At 35.3% G+C, this 17,184-nt stretch overlaps 1 protein-coding gene across 4 annotated transcripts in view; it reads right to left on the bottom strand.

Annotated features, from left to right (window-relative positions):
- The window catches only part of TOR1AIP1 (torsin 1A interacting protein 1), a 39,357-nt gene that overhangs the window by 6,929 nt on the left and 15,244 nt on the right, over window positions 1–17,184 (bottom strand). For all 4 annotated transcript variants that reach the window (XM_070497681.1, XM_014845279.3, XM_070497680.1 and 1 more), the window contains 5 exons: window positions 10,141–10,182; window positions 9,249–9,323; window positions 5,922–5,978; window positions 3,753–3,794; window positions 3,145–3,213 (listed from right to left, as the gene is read on the bottom strand). In XM_070497681.1, coding sequence (XP_070353782.1) covers window positions 3,145–3,213; window positions 3,753–3,794; window positions 5,922–5,978; window positions 9,249–9,323; window positions 10,141–10,182 — 285 coding nt within the window. The remainder of the gene's footprint in view (window positions 1–3,144; window positions 3,214–3,752; window positions 3,795–5,921; window positions 5,979–9,248; window positions 9,324–10,140; window positions 10,183–17,184) is intronic.

Below are 17,184 nucleotides of genomic sequence, written 5' to 3' on the forward strand. Positions count from 1 at the left end.
AAAGAAACTAAAGTAGACACAAATAAATGGAAAGACATTCCACGTTCATAGATTGGAGAAATAATATTCTTAAAATGTCCATACTCCCCAAAGCAATCTACAGATTCAGTGCAATCCCTATCACAATTCCAATAGCATTTTTTATAGAGATAGAAAACAATCCTAAAATTCATATGGAACCACAAAAGACCTCAAATAGCCAAAGAAATTTTGAATAAGAGGAACAAACCTAGAGGCATCACACTTCCTGATTTCAAATACATTACAAAGCTAGAGTAATCAAAACAGTATGGTACTGACATAAAAACAGACACATAGACCAAGAAAAGAGAATAGAGTCCAGAAACGGACACGCAGATGCGGTCATCTGATCTTCAACAAGGGTGCCAAGATCACACAATGGAGAAAGGACAGTCTCTTCAATAAATGGCGCTGGGAAAACTGAATATCCATACGCAAAAGAATAAAATTGGCCCCTAATCTTACACCATACACAAAAATCAACTCAAAGTGGATTAAAGACTTAAACCTAAGTATAGAAACCATAAAACTCCCAGAAGTAACATAGGGAAAAAGCTTCTTGATGTTGGTCTTGGCAATGATTTCTTGGATATGACAGCAAAAGCACAGGCAACAAAAGCAAAAATAGACGATGGGATTATGACAAACTAAAAAAGCACAATGAAATATGTGATCGAAATCACAATGAGATATCACCTCATACCTGTTAGAATGGCTATTACCAAAAAAACAAAAGAGTTAGGTATGTGGAGAGGATGTGGAGAAAAGGGAACCCCTGTAGACCGTTGGTGGGACTATAAGTTGGAAAAGCCACTACGGAGGTTTCTCAAAAAATCAAAAATGGAACTAACCATATGAACTAGCAATCCCACTTTTGGATACATATCTGAGCAAATTGAAATTAGCATCCTGAAGAGATATCTGAATGCCCATGTTCACTACAATAATATTCACAATAGCCAAGACATGAAAGCAACCACTGATGGATAAATTGATAAAGAAAATGTGGTATATATACATACAATGGAATATTACTCGGCCTTAAAAAAGATGGAAATCCTGCCATGTGCAACAACACGGAGGACATTAGGCGAAGTGAAATAAGCCAGACACAGATGGACAAATACTTCAGGATACCATTTATGTGAGGAATCTAAAATAGTCAAATTCATAGAAGTAGGGAGCAGAATGGTGGTTGCCAGGGGCTGAGGGAGGGGGAAACAAGGAGGTATTAGTCAAAGGCTACAAAGTTTCAGTTATACAAGGTGAAGAAGTCCTAGAAATCTACCGCAGAGCACAGTTACCCATAGCTAACAACACTGTATTGTATATTTAAAAATTTGTTAAGAGAGTAGATCTCATGTTAAGCATTCTTATCACACATGCAAAAAAAAAATAATAAACAGAGGGTGGGAGGAAACTTTTGGGGGTGATAGATATGTTTATAGTATAGATTATGGTGATGGCTTCACAGGTGTATACTTATCTCCAAACTCATCAAGTTCTATCCATTAAATACATAAGCTATTTATACATTAAATGTATGTCAATCATACCTCAAAAAAATGGTTTAAAAAAAAACCCCATGAGGATGGCAAGTGAAAGAGCATGAGAAACAGTCTTTTAGTTTAGAAAAAAAAAATCCATCAAGATAACGTTTATCTTGAATACCTTACTCCATGATTGCAAAGATCAAATGAGATAATACACGAAAAGCTGTTATGTGCTCTTCTATGATTTTAATGATGAAAACTGACTAAATCACAGTTATTATATAACGTATGTAATATTTATAATATTCATAGAACACAAACTTAGCAGGGTATATACTGCTGAAGCAGGGCAGTGTTAAAAAGGTAATGTCTATCCCTCTTATTAAAAACATTATTAGAGATAGTAACAAAATTCCCTAAAATAAAGATCTTTTTAAAAGCTAAAGCTCAAGTTTTCAAGTCTGAAGACTATGGTAACAATTAATCGCTCTAAAAGTCAAGAGCAGAGGGCACAAATCTTGCATAGTTATTATTATTGGTTATTACACACTATCTTGTTAATAATAAGCATTAATAATTATGTCGTATTTAGACTTAAAAAACTATGTTTACATATATAATAAGCTCATTAGAATAAATGAGTTATAGGCACTATTATCTCTACTTTAAAGGTAAGAAAATTGAGGTTCACAAAGGTTAAGTGACTTTACCAAGATCACTCAATTAGTAAGTAAAAGAGCTGGAACTGGGACCCAAGAGCCCTAACTCCAAACTCCCCTCTTTTTTCTACACCACTTTTAGAGACAGGTTCCAAAGCACACAATCTTCCTCACAGACACACACACACGCACACACAAAAATGAACTGTGACCATTACTGCTTTAATGATGGAAAAACAAAGTCATCGAGGTTATCTTGTCCAATTAGTCATTTCATAAGCAAGAGAGATATAATGGGGATTTTTATTATATTATCTAAATAAAAGTAAGGGGATGCCTGATGACCTCGAGACCCACTATGGTTGCGATGAGTAAAAGTTAAGGGGCACTTAAGGCATGGATTCGTTTTACACTGTCAAGGGTTAATGTGGACGCATTGCTACAGAAAGTATGATAGACTGAGTTCAGAGTGTGATTACTACATCACATCTATCTATGGTATTTCCTAAATTCTTTTACATTGAATTCATCCTAAACCTAAACACAAAAATACAGTTTGTGGATTTCACCCTTTATTGCTTAAAATAATAGATACACAGAGCTGCTCTAAATAGTTATTTATATACAAGTAAACAAAGTCTGCTAAAAATAAAACACATACTGTCAAAAGAGTAGAAATTCATTATCATGTACAAATTGTACTGCTGCTAGATAGAGCTGACAACTTGTCAAGTCCAGACTCACCATCCATGGGTCTTCTTGCACCACTATCTACACTTTACACCCAGTCCACCTCCTGCCAGTCCAAGCAGGTGGAAATAACTAAACTAGTAATCATAGCTGTCCTTTATTAATGAAATCACAAACAACCTAAATGCTTATCTGAAGAACTAAATATTTTTACATGTTAAATAAGCCAGAAAAACAGCAAATAAAATTATTTCAATAACAGTAGAGATTTATTAACTTACTTTGCACCCCCGTCCTTTTTCTTGTGGTTTGTTCAACCCATTGCTGAGGGGTTTTTTGATATGCCGAGCCTGAAGCAAACACATACACCAAGATACTATTTCACATAATTTGACAATGTATACCATGCTCCAGTGCTGTAAGGTAAATTTATCAGAAAGACAAAACAAAGTTGGGGAGGAAAACAACAAAAGCAATAGGTTCAGAAGTAGAAGATAATGTCAAAAGATAACATCAGTGAGGATGAACCGCTTCCCACAGCAAAAAAGGCAGCAAATAAACACACAATCACCTAACAGACAAATCCATGCACAAGTCCTTTGCTCTGGTCTATGAGAATGACTGGGTTCAATAAAACTTGAACTTGATTTCAACGTCGTTTACAAAGAAAAAGTTAACCATTTACTCTTGCCAATAAACTACTTCTGGTAAAACAGTCCTGAACACATGTCCACATCACAGAGTAACTATCACATACAGTACCAATGTGTGGTGCATTAAAAGGCAAAGAGGGTAAAATGACCTAAAATCCTATTCAAACTTTTTGTTGCAGAATAAGACAGGGTTAGAATTGGTTGACTGATAAAAGAACGGATAATCAACCACTTACTTAGCACTGAAGGTTGCTTATCAAGAGCTGTGAAGTCTCGATCTGGAACAGAAAACAGAGATAAGCTCATAGAATACCTGGAAACAAAAACAATGAAGATGTTTCATCGACATTTTACTTGTTTACTATGGACACTATAAACCAATAGTTAAAAAAAAAAATCAAACTTCTCATTCATCAGTCCCAAACATATTATATATATATATGTTTCCCCCCTTTTCCAAATTTCAAAATGTTCAGGAATTAGATAAGAAGCAGTCAGCTTTAGGATCAATAACATCAAAATAATGGCTAAATGTACTGAATGTTTACAGGCTATCAAGGATAATTTTACTTAATTCTCACACTTTATGCGGTGGATACTATTATTCTCATTTTAAAAACAAGGAAAGTGAAATTGATAATTCGCCCAAGATTATATATCTAAAACTAGCAGTGCTGAGATACAAACCCAGGCAGTCCACATGTAACAGTATATACTATATAAGCAAATCTGTGGACATTGCGAAGTAGTTATGGAGTGAAAGATGCTACTTCAAGTTTTAGAATGGCATTTAAGGACAACTGCAAAATGATACAATGAGACAATTAGGAAATGATATTACAAACAATTATAACAAGGTAAATTTCCAGACATGCCCTGAAGAAACGTTACTTCTACCCCTTGATACAAGTATCAAAGTAAATTTATTTTCAACTTTATTTTTTTCTAAATACAAATGCAATATATGCTAGCTGTAAAAGAAAGGCACCATTCTACAAATGTATAACTTAAAATTCATAAACATCTATTATGTACCTACTGTGTACAAAACATTACATGTAGGGACCCCATGGTGACTAAGACAGACAGATGCACACTCTTAGATTTGTTCTCAGTCTACACTAAAAAAATACTTTTTAAAAAAGTAGACACATGCTTTAAGTTGTCTTTCATCAATTCTAAGAAATACTTTTTGAAAAACACTTCTGGGGCTGCATCTTATAATCAATGGTATGTCATGGTTTAACTAGACGGTCTTTCTTTCGCTGTGATACATAAAATCAATGGTATCTTAGGTTCAAGGAAATATATCCTGATCATCTATTCATTAATATACAAAGAACTTTCATAACGAAAAGTATTTCACTGCATGAGTGTAGCATAATTTATACAGGGAGATACATTTAAGAGCTTCCAAAGGTCAAAGATTTAGAATAACAAAAGGCAAACATATAAGATGATTAATATTCCACTAATGATTTATGTTGGAGCTTTAGAGATTACATATATATATATTTACATTTTGAGATTACATATATATATGGTGGAATTCTATGAACATAGTGACTATAAAACTGATTTCCAAAGACTTTTTTTTAAAAAATAGTCTCCTATTTTAAAAATGATGATCTTGAAGGAAACAAAAGGTCATTGAAGATTCTACATATGAGGATATTTTTGGTTAATTAATAATTAATACAAATTCTGGGACTTGATTTGAAAAAGGAAAAAGAAAAAACAGTATCATTTCTGCTTAACCTAAGAAATACACATCCTTTGTAGATAACCTGCAAAATACAGAAAAAAAGTAAAAGAAAAATGTCATCAATGATTCTACCATCCTGAACAGACCATTGTTAGCATTTTAGTAATTACTTTCCAATCCTTTTGGTGTGTTATATTTTCTCAACACTTTAATATGAAAATTTTCAAAGTTGTAAGTAAAGCTGTAAGACTTTTATATACCCAGCACCTAGCTTACCATTAATTTTTTACTATACCTGGTTTATCACTTATTTATTCATCCTTCCAAACTTTTGCAATAGTGTTGAAATGATACTGCATATAAAATTTTATATCCTTATTGGAATATGTCCATATAAGTAGGCTCAAACTACTGCATCAGTTAAACTAAAAACAATCAACAAATTTATACTAGAAGCAAGGATATTCAACAAATCACAGAAAGCAGTACATTTTTGCTTTTTAAATTCTAATTCAAGGTTTGCTACAGAGATGACGAATTCAAGAAGCAAATTCAAGATGCAGGATGAGATTTTTCACATTCATCATACCTCTTTTTCAACATTTACATTTAACTGCAAAAGAGGATCTTCAAAAACAACAGCAGCATTTGACCATGCACACAGTCTAAGATGTAACACGGTAAACACGGCTTCACTCACTTTGTGCTAACTGCCAAGGCGATTCTGAATGCTGACTTGATGATCTGCTGGTTTGACCTAAAAAGTAAAAAAGGAATACAGCGCAGTATAAAGCATATTTAACTTCTTAAACACACATTTTACAAGAGAACAACGAATAACCACAAGAGTAAAAATATTCAGATAAATCCCAGGGAATTGAACACTTGGGTGTATAATTTATTTTAAAAAATAGCTTCTAAAGAGTTATGTTGTATCTAAAAAATTAATTATCCACTTTTTTTTAATTAAAGATTGGCACCTGAGCTAACAACTGTTGCCAGTCTTTTTTTTTTCCCCCTTCTTCTTCTCCCCAAGCCCCTCAGTACATAGTTGTATATTCCAGTTGTGAGTGCTTCTGGTTGTGACATGTGGGACAGCACCTCAGCATGGCCTGATGAGCAGTGCCACATCCATGCCCAAGATCCGAATCAGTGAAACCCTGGGCCACTGACATGGAGCACGCGAACTTAACCACTTGGCCATGGGGCCGGCCCCTCTAACCACTTTTTAAAGAAAAAATATGCAAGATATAGAACATGGCATGAGGTAAGGGAGATAATGAAAACTCTGAGTTGCGGAAAATTTTGCAAGTTTATAATAATGGATCTTCCTGAAATCATTAATACCCATTTTGCCTTAAATTTTTCTTGCAAGTGGTCAATATGTTATGTATCTTAGTCTACTCTTCTTAAAAACTTTTTTCCATATAAAAGTGGAGTTCATAACTAAATCAGTTTAAAAGTGACCAGATGGCTGTTTTGGAAACAGAAGCATTTGACACATTCAGCTGTGGTGGCTAAATATTTTTGTTAGTGTACACCTATTACTAAAAAAATTTTGAGCATCAATCTCCAAAATATTATTTCTTTCTAATATTATACCCATACATTACTGAAATATATTAACTAATGTGTTATGCATATCATAAAACAGACAAAAACAGACACTTTTAAATGATGAAATAAAAAATAAATATACATGAAATTCTAATACTTTCTTCCTGCATTCCACTGGATCGTCTTGTGACTCTTCAGTGATCTCTGGCCCAGAAGATAATTTAGGAAGATCAGTATTCTTCTTAACAGGCCTGACCTCTTTGTTCTTTAGCTAGAGTTTTCTTCTGCACGTAAGCAATGGCATCAAACTTTCGGCTGTACGAATGGCTTAATTAGTCTCTACTTTTATTTTTTATTTTTATTATTTTTTATTGAGTTAATCATAGGTTACAATCTTGTGAAATTTCAGTTGTACGTTATTGTCTGTCAGTCATGTTGTAGGTGCATCCCTTCACCCTTTGTGCCCACCCCCTACCCTACCTTTCCCCTGGTAGCCACTAATCTGTTCTCTTTGTCCACAGGTTTAAATTCCTCATATGAGTGGAGTCATACAGAGATTGTCCTTCTCTATCTGGCTTATTTCACTTAACATAATTTCCTCAAGGTCTATCCATGTTGTTGCAAATGGGACAATTTTGTTCTTTTTTGTGGCTGAGTAGTATTCGATTGTATATATATACCACATCTTCTTTACCCATTCACCTGTTGATGGGCACTTAGGTTGCTTCCACGTCTTGGCTATTGTAAATAATGCTGCAATGAACATAGAGGTGCATGGGACTTTTGGAATTGCTGATTTCAGGTTCTCTGGATAGATACCCAGTAGTGGGATAGCTAGATTATATGGTAGTTCTATTTTTAATTTTTTGAGGAATCTCCATACAGTTTTCTACAGTGGCTGTACCAGTTTGCATTCCCACCAGCAGTGTATGAGGGTTCCTTTTTCTCCACAACCTCTCCAACATTTGTTACTATTTGTTTTAGTTATTTTTGTCATTCTAATGGGTGTAAGGTGATATCTTAGTGTAGTTTTGATTTGCATTTCCCTGATGCACAGCGATGATGAACATCTTTTCATGTGCCTATTGGCCATCCGTATATCTTCTTTGGAGAAATGTCTGTTCATGTCTCCTGCCCATTTTTTGATTGGGTTGTTTGATTTTTTTGTTGTTGAGTTGTGTGAGTTCTTTATATATTATGGATATTAAGCCTTTGTCAGATGTATTACTTGCAAATATTTTTTCCCAGTTAGTGGGTTTTTTTTTGTTTCAATCCTGTTTTCCTTTGCCTTGAAGAAGCTCTTTAGTCTGATTAAGTCCCATTTGTTTATTCTTTCTATTGTTTCCCTTGTCTGAGAAGACATGGTGTCCGAAAAGATTCTTTTAATACTGATGTCAAAGAGTGTATTGCCTACATTTTCTTCTAGAAGCCTTATGGTTTCAGGTAGTCTCTACTTTTAGAGCTTTATGTATACATACATGAAAACTAATAGCAGCACTTAATTTGAGTATTTACTATGTGGTAGGTACCTTCTAAGTGCTTTGCACATATGAATTATAATTTAACCTCACAACAACCCAGATGAGGAAACTGAGGAACACAGAAGTTAAGCAATTGCCTGAGGGCACAAACCTAGCAGTGGAGTAACCCAGGGATTCTGGCTCCAGAGCCCATGTTCTTAACCACTATGCTAGAAGGCTGCATATCTCCTTTGGGATTTCTCTATCAAGAAAGAATGAGGAAAAATGAGGAAGAGTGGGGAATATATAGAATACCAAATGCCCATAAACCAGCTTATGAGCTTATTTTTAAAGTGGAATGATAAAGTAAAACATAGGAATTACAGAAATTCTCAAAAAGTGGTGAGGGAAAAATGGAGAATTACTCTTCCACAAGAGTAAAATATAAAATTACTCATAATTTATAAGGTGTACAAATCCATTTAGCATCTTAAGCCTCAAATTGGTAGTTTTTTTTCTTCAGTCAATTCTTTCATTGAATAAACTTAAAGATAAATTCACATAAACATCAGAAACTGTAATTACTAACTTGGTGTGAATTTGAACAATCAAGAGATAAAAGTAGTTATCTAAGTATATTAAAACTTCCTAAAAGCTAACTAACACTCCTGATGGTGTAGTAAGAACCAATGCCAATGTGATCAGGCTCTTGCTAAAACTTTTTTAAAAGGTACAAATAACTATTCTTTAGAGCACAAAAATTTCTTATATTTCATAAACATCAAAGCAGGCTAAAAGTGATTTGTTTAGACATTACATGACATTACATTCCTAATCAGATGTACACATGGAATCAGGAATTTTAATAAATATTTAAAAGCATACTTTTTAAAAAGTAGTTTTAATAAAATATTTTACAGTATTTTTAAAAAAACAAATTCACAGAATATCTTCATATTTTAACTAAAAAGACAGCTCTTAAGAATCATATGTACATAAAGCAATATTACCTCCAAAATTAACAGAATCCCCGTATCTGATCTTAACAGTGTCAGAGCTGTCTTGATCATCATCTTCAGTTTCTCCTAAAAAGAAGTATAGAATACAATAGTATAGTCTTTATTCTAATGCTTTAAAGATCTGGATTAAGAAACAAAAACAAGTAATTCAATACTAAAATGAAGCCTTTTTAATGATCAGATATAGAATCAATACTTATTATGCTTACTATTCTGAATCACAAAGTTCTAAATAAGCTGTGAACTCATTTATTTTATGTTCTCTGAGGCACATAATTATATCCCAAGCAAATATTCAAAGCAATCTCTCTAGGATTATATGCTAAGGCTTTAATGTAGAGTCAAAAAGTAAACAAATGAGCATTAAATAGTGGAAAAATTTTACCGGGGGTGGGGCACTACACACAGTGCATAAATTCAGACAAGATTAGTCTACGCATGTGTATTTGTATACCTGTGCAATTGTGACACCCATACACAAACATTTCAGTATGAAGGTGACTAATTCCACATTCTGATGGGCTTAAAAATGGACTAAATTTTACTGTACTATTCAAACACAGACTGGTTATGAGAATTTGGAAAAGCAGTTATTTTAATACCATAATCAAAAGCCAGCACATGCCAGAAACTGAAAATATTAGCTTTGCTTAAAATGATTAACTTAAGCAGACAAAAGATGCTAAAAAGGCACATAAAGGCTATCATCATTCATTCTGTCCTATTTTACCTGTCCACATAACAGTTCAAATAAGCATGAATGTTTTTTTCTGAAGAAAAAGATACTATTTCTCCTCTCACTCTTAAGTACCTATCAAAATTGCTTCTCACCTCAACAAAAAAAGATTTAGAATATATTGTGTGATATTTTAACAGAAAATACCTTCTTCAGAGAAAATGAACTTCTGTTGGACACTGGTGGCATCTAGAAGAGAAAAGCACACATGTTGTATATAACATCAAAAGCTAAAGCTTAGGAATAAATAACAGTGTCTAATTTAGGAAAGGGAACATTAAGACACACCAACTAAATTTTTTTTCTGTTAAATCATAAAAAAAGGAATCTACTATTTCTAGGCTATTTTAGAAATAAGTCTGATACAAACTAGAATCAGAAAGAGTTTATACACCCTCAGCCGCAGGTGTATCTGTGCGCTAAAAAGTAACCTGTGTTTGCAGGAAACATTAAATTCTACATTGACAAATATTCCAGTCCCTATAGATTTCCTATATTCTCGTTCTCCTATTTGCCAGATTCTCTACACTCCCTTGAAACGCCTACCATACTGGTAGAACTGACAACCAGCTCTTTAATGCACTGGCACATCCAAAAAGGAAGTAAGAAAGGTAAAGATACTCCCCTATCCCAGCAGGCCCACATATACCACTATTTCTCAGAACCAGAGAATTTGGACAAAGATAAATGAGCAAAAAGTATCAAACAAACCTCAAATGCAGTATTTTTACATGGGCTATTCTGAAATTTATTTAAATAAAGGGAGATAAGCCCAGATGCAGGCAGTGCACAACTGGGCTAAAATATTACTGATCATATGAGAAGTAGCATGAATCAGACTCTGTCCGCAAAGCTGAAAATTTGTTTCTTTTCAGCTTTTTCCTCTACTATCTTAACCTCTATTTGCTTTGCAAAAGAAAAAACAGTGGAAGGCAACTGCCCATACATTATATGGTGAATTTGGAAATATCTTCTTCAAATCAGTATATTTTTACTGGTATAATACTAGTCAAACTACTCCTACTCAATACTGGCAAATGCAAATTTCTCTGTGAAACATATTTACCAATTTTCTTTTGCTACAAACACACACTAACACTGAGAAAACTGCAGATAATACTATGTTATTCTTAAAAAGCTAGAATCTGGTATACTATGTGCTGTTTTAATCTAGGATCCTTAGGGAGACTGTCCTTTCATTTTCTCTTTTTTTCAAGCAGAAAAATGGAAAGTCCAACTTGTCTTAGTGCTGTTCTCTTAAAAATTTTTTCATTAGTACTTCCATTCATACAAAGGTATCATTTCCTTTTCGAGGTTTTATTTTCTAAGTGCATAACTATTATCAAACTTTGTACAGCAGTTTACTTTATTCATTTACACCACTATTCACATAGCACGCAAACAGAAGGTGTTTTCGTAAGAGTCAATGGTCATGTCTTAGTTACCACCTTAGTAACAGTTAAGTCCTTAATATTTGCATGCTGCTAGTTTTCAAAAAAAATCTTCTTGTATGTTATCTGATTCCCATAACGTCATAAGGCAATGCTTTCATAGGTAAGTCTGATAGATATTAAGTGACTTGTCTAAGGGTGTCAGGACTAACAAGTGAGAAAAAAGGACTTCTGATTTCCAGTCTACTACCCTTCTACCACTGCATCAGTCATGTTCCTAACAGCACAATTGTAAACACTCAATTTTTTTTATTAAGATTTTCTAAAAGCAGTTATAAGTTCACAGAAAACTAAGAGGAAGGTACAGAAATTCCCCATATACCTCCTGGCCCTACACATGCATAGCCTCCCCCATTATCAACATCCCCCACCAGAGTGGTACATTTGTTACAATTGATGACCCTATGCTGACACATCATAATTACCCAAGGACCATAATTTACAGTACAGTTCACTCTTGGTGCTGTATATTCTATAGGTTTGGACAAATGTATAATGACAGGCATCCATCATTATGGTATCACACAGAGTATTTTCAATGCCCCCCAAATCCTCTGTGCTCCACCCATTCATCCTTCCCACTTCTGAAACCCTTGGAAACCACTGGTCTTTTTACTGTTTCAATGGTTTTGCCTTTTCCAGAAAGTCATATAGTTGGAATCATACAGTGTGTATCCTTTCTATATGGGTTTCTTTCACTTACTAATATGCATTTAAGATTCCTCCATGTCTTTTTGTGGCTTGATAGCCCATTCCTTTTTAGTGCTGAACTAAATTCCATTGTCTGGATATACCAGTTTATTTCCATTCACCTACTGAAAGACATCTTGGTTGCTTCCAAGTTTTGGCAATTTTGAATAAAGCTGCTACAAATGTGTGTGCAGGTTTTGTGTGGACATAACTTTTCAACTCCTTCGGGTAATATCAAGGAGTACGATTGCTGGATCCTATGGTAAGAATGTGTTTAGTTTTGTAAGAAACCGTCAGACCATCTTCAAAGTAGTTGTACCATTTTGCACTCCCACTAGCAAGGAACGAGAGTTCCTGTTGCTCCACGTCACTACCAGCACTTGGTGCAGTGAGTGTTCTGGATTTTGGCCATTCTAATAGGTGTGCAGTGGTATCTCGTTTTAAATTGCACTTCCCTGATGACCTATGACGTGGAGCATCTTTTCATATGCTTAATTGCCATCTGTATATCTTCTTTGTTGAAGTGCCTGTTAAGGTCTTTGGTTGTTTTTTTAAATTGTCGTTTTATTATTGAGTTTTAAGAGTCCTTTGAATATTTTGGATAATACTTCTTTATCAGATGTGTCATTTGCAAATATTTGCTCCCAGTCTATGGTTTGTCTTCTCGTTCTCTTGACATTGTCTTTTGCAGAGCGGAAGTTTTTCATATTACTGAAGTTCAGCTTATCGATGATTTCTTTCACGGATCGTGCCTTTGGTTTACATCTGAAGAGGCATCACCACACCCTGGGTCATCTAGGTCTCCTCCTATGTTATCTTCTAGAAATGTTATAGTTTTGTGTTTACGTTTAGGTCTGTGATCTATTTTGAGTTAATTTTTGTGAAGGATGTAACATCTGTAGTCTAGATTCATTTTTTTTTCGCATGCGGATGTCCAGTTGTTCCAGCACCATTTATTCAAGACTCCCTTTGCTCCATTGTATTGCCTGTGCTCCTTTGTCAAAGATCAGTCGACTGTATGTGGATCTACTTACGGTTCTCTATTCTGTTCCACTGATCTGTCTGTCTCTTCTTTTGCCAGTACCACACTGTCTCAATTACCGTAGCTTTACAGAAAGTCTTGAGGTTGAGTACTGTCAGTCATCCTACTTTATTCTTCTCCTTCCATACTGAGTTGGCTATTCTGGGGCTTTCGACTTTCCATATAAACTTTAGGATCAGTTTGTCGATATCCACAAAATAACTTGCTGGGATTTTGACTGGGATTGCAATCAACAGAGTAAGTTGGGAAGAAACGACATCTTGACGACACTGAGTCTTCCTATCCGTGAACATTGAATCTCTCTCCATTTATTTAGTTACTTGATTTCATTCAGAGTTTTGTAGTTTTTCTCATACAGATCTTGGATATATTTTCTTAGATTTACACTTTATTTCATTTTGGGGATGCTAATGTAAACTGCATTGTGTTTTTAATTTCAAATTTCTCTTATTCATTGCTGGTATATAGGAAAGTGATTGACTTTGCTATATTAACCTTGTATCCTGCAAACTTGCTATAGTTGCTTATTAGTTTCAGGAATTTTTTTGTCCATTCTTTCGGATTTTCTACATAGACAATCACGTCATCTGTGAACAAAGACAGTTTTATTTCTTCCTTCCCAATCTGTATATTTTTTATTTCCTTTTCTTGTCTTATTGCACTAGCAAGAACCTCCAGAACAACGTTGAAAAGGAGTGATGAGCAGGGACATCCTTGCCTTGTATCTGACATTAGCACAAAAGTTTCTAGTTTCTCACCATTATGATGATAGCTATAAGTTTTTTTGCTGATAGTCTTTATCAAGTTGAGAAAGTCTCCCTCTATTCCTAGTTTACTGAGAGTTTTTATCACAAAGGGGTATTAGAGTCTGTCAAATGCTTTTTCTGAACCTACTGGTATCATCATGTGATTTTTCTTTTTTAGCCTCTTGATGTGATGGGTTACATTAATTGATTTTTCTTTCTTTCTTTTCTTTTTTTTTTTTTTTAGGAATATTAGCCCTGAGCTAACATCTGTCACCAATCACCTTTTTGCTGAGGAAGATTGGCCCTGAGCTAACATCCCTACCCATCTTCCTCTGCTTTATATATGTGAGACGCCTGCCACAGCATGGCTTGATAAGTAGTGTGTAGGTCTGTGCCCAGAATCCTAACCAGCAAACCCTGGGCCACCCAAGTGGAGTGTGTGAACTTAACTGCTACACAACCGGGCCGGCCCCTACATTAACTGATTTTTGAATGCTGAACCAGCCTTGCATATCTGGGATAAATCTTGGTCGTAGTGTATAATTCTTTTTGTACTTTTTTGGATTTGATTTACTAAAATGTTTTATTAAAGATTTTTGCCTCTATGTTCATGAGAGATATCAGTCCGCAGTTTTCTTTTCTTGTAAAGCATTTGGATGGTTTTGTATTAGGGTAATGCTGGCCTCACAGAATGAGTTAGGAAATAGTCCCTCTGCTTCTATCCTCTGAAAGAGATTATACAGAATTGGTATAATTTCATTCCTAAATATTTGATAGAACTCATCAGCGAACTCATTTGGGCCTGGTGCTTTCTGTTTTGGAAGGTTATTAATTACTGATTCAGTTTATTTAATATACATACACCTATTCATATCGTCTATTTCTTCTTGTGCGAGTTTTTGCAGATTACGTCTTTCAAGGAATTGGTTATCAAATTTCATCTAGGTTATCAAATCTGTGGGCATAGAGTTGTTCACAGTATTCCTTTATTATCTTCTTTTTTTTTTTTAGGAAGACTAGCCCTGAGCTAACATCTGCTGCCAATCCTTTTTTTTTCCCTCTGGCTGAGGAAGACTGGCCCTGAGCTAACATCTGTGCCCATCTTTCTCTACTTTATATGTGGGATGCCTGCCGCAACATGGCTTAACAAGTGGTGCATAGGTCTGCACCTAGGATCCAAACCATCAAACCCTGGGCCGCCGAAGTGGTATGTGTGATCTTAACCGCTGTGCCACCAGGCTGGTCCCCTCCTTTATTATCCTTTTATTGTCCACTGGCCCCATAGTGATGTCCCCTCTTTCATTTCTGATATTAGTAATCTGTATCCTGGCTTTTTTTCCTTAGTTTTTCTTTTTTTTCCTCCTTTTTTTTTCTTAGTTAGCCTGGCTAGAGGCTTCTGCTTTAAAGGATAATTTGACAATGTACAGATTTCCAGGCTAGTGTTTTTTCCTCTAAACAGTGAAAATCTTTTGCTCCACTCTGTACTTGTTTGCATGGTTTCTGAGGAGAAGTTAGATGTAATTCTTATCTTTGTTCCTTCATAGATTACGTGTTTTCTTCCTGTGGTTCTCTCAGGATGTCTTATTTTTGATTTTCTGTAGTCTGAAAATGATATGCCTAGGTGTATTTTTTGGCATTTACTCTGTTGGTTATTCGAATTAATTTTGGAAAAATTTCAGTCATTATTGTTTCAAGTATTTCTTCTGTTCCTTTCTTTCCTCTCCTTCTAGTATTCTCACTATGTGTATGTTACACCATTTGTAGTTGTCACCCAGTCCTTGGATGTCGTTTTTTCCAGTCTTTGTTCTCTTTGCTTTTTGGTTTTTGAAGATTCTATTTTTACTTAAATTTTGATATAATTGACATATAACATTGTATAAGTTTAAGGTGTACAACATGTTGATTTGAAACATTTATATATTGCAATATGATTACCACCAGAGCATTAGGTAACACCTCCATTACATCAAATTATCACTTCTTTGAGGATTCTGTTGATAGACCCTCTAGCTTGAAAATTCTTTCCTTAGCATGTCCAGTCTACCAATAAGCCCATCAAAGGCATTCCTCATCTGTTATAGTGGTTTTTTATCTCTAGCATTTCTCTTTCTTTCTTTCTTAGGATTTCCATCTCTCTGCTTACATTGCCCATCTGCTTGTGCATGCTGTCTACTTTATCCATTAGAGCCCTTAGCATATTAACCATAGTTGTTTAAATTCTCAGTCTGATAATTCCAAGATCCCTGCCACATCTCATTCTGAAGTTTGCTCCCTCTCTTCAAATTGTGTTTTTTGCCTTTTGGTATGTCTTGCAATTTTGTCTTGATAGCCAGACACGATGCAGAGGGTAAAAGGAACTGCTATAAATGGGCCTTTAGTAACATGGTGGTGAGATGTGGGGGAGGGAAGGCGTTCTACCGTCCTATGGTTAGGTCTCAGTATTTTGGTGAGCCTAAGCCTGTGGTCTGTGAACCTCACAAGAGTTTCTCCTTCCCCTGTAGGTGGGAGAGGATGTCTAGAATGTCTTGGAGTTGAGTATTTCCCTTCCCTCAGGTCATTTGGGACCTGATAATACTCCAGGTCAGACTCTGGTTAATAGCTTTCCCTGAGGGCAGGCCTTGTGAAAAAGGAAAGAGTGTGCTGGCATACATCAAAATGATTCCTTTTCCCCTTCCCCTGCTGGAAGCCCCGAGGGGACTTTTCTCCAATACTTACTGTGGGAACTCAGTCAAGCTCCTGGAGGGTCATCTCACAACATAGTCCTCGTCTATGACTGGTTCCCCCTGGGAATTTTTTACTCTCAGATTTGTTCACACTGAGTGCTTCAGCAATTTGTCAATCACAGTTCAGGTTTTCCTACCCCAGCACTGGTTCCTGCAGAGGTTTCCACTTTTGAGTCTCTGCTCTGGCAAGCCACGACTTCCTGTATTCATCTGTGTATTCTGTATTCTATATTTGCCCCAATCTTTGGGGCAGCATTTTGCCCTGTGTCCTCCTCTTTCTTATGGATCCAAGAAGAGTTGCTGATTTTTCAGCTGTCAGTGTTTACTTGATTTTTGGTTGGAGTGGCAATTTCCAAGCTCCCTACATGTGGAACCACAAGTCCCCCTCAATAATTTTTTGAATAAATGAAAGAATGAAGAAAAAAAGGCTGACAGCTAAACTCTTCCTAAAACGAGAAGTTCAAACAACTCTTCAATGTAAGTCATATTATACAGTAGCCTTGCTAAAGTTATATTTATTTATTTACTTTTTTTTAAGG

The sequence above is a fragment of the Equus asinus genome, chromosome 25, assembly GCF_041296235.1.
Source record: "Equus asinus isolate D_3611 breed Donkey chromosome 25, EquAss-T2T_v2, whole genome shotgun sequence".
NCBI lineage: Eukaryota > Metazoa > Chordata > Mammalia > Perissodactyla > Equidae > Equus > Equus asinus.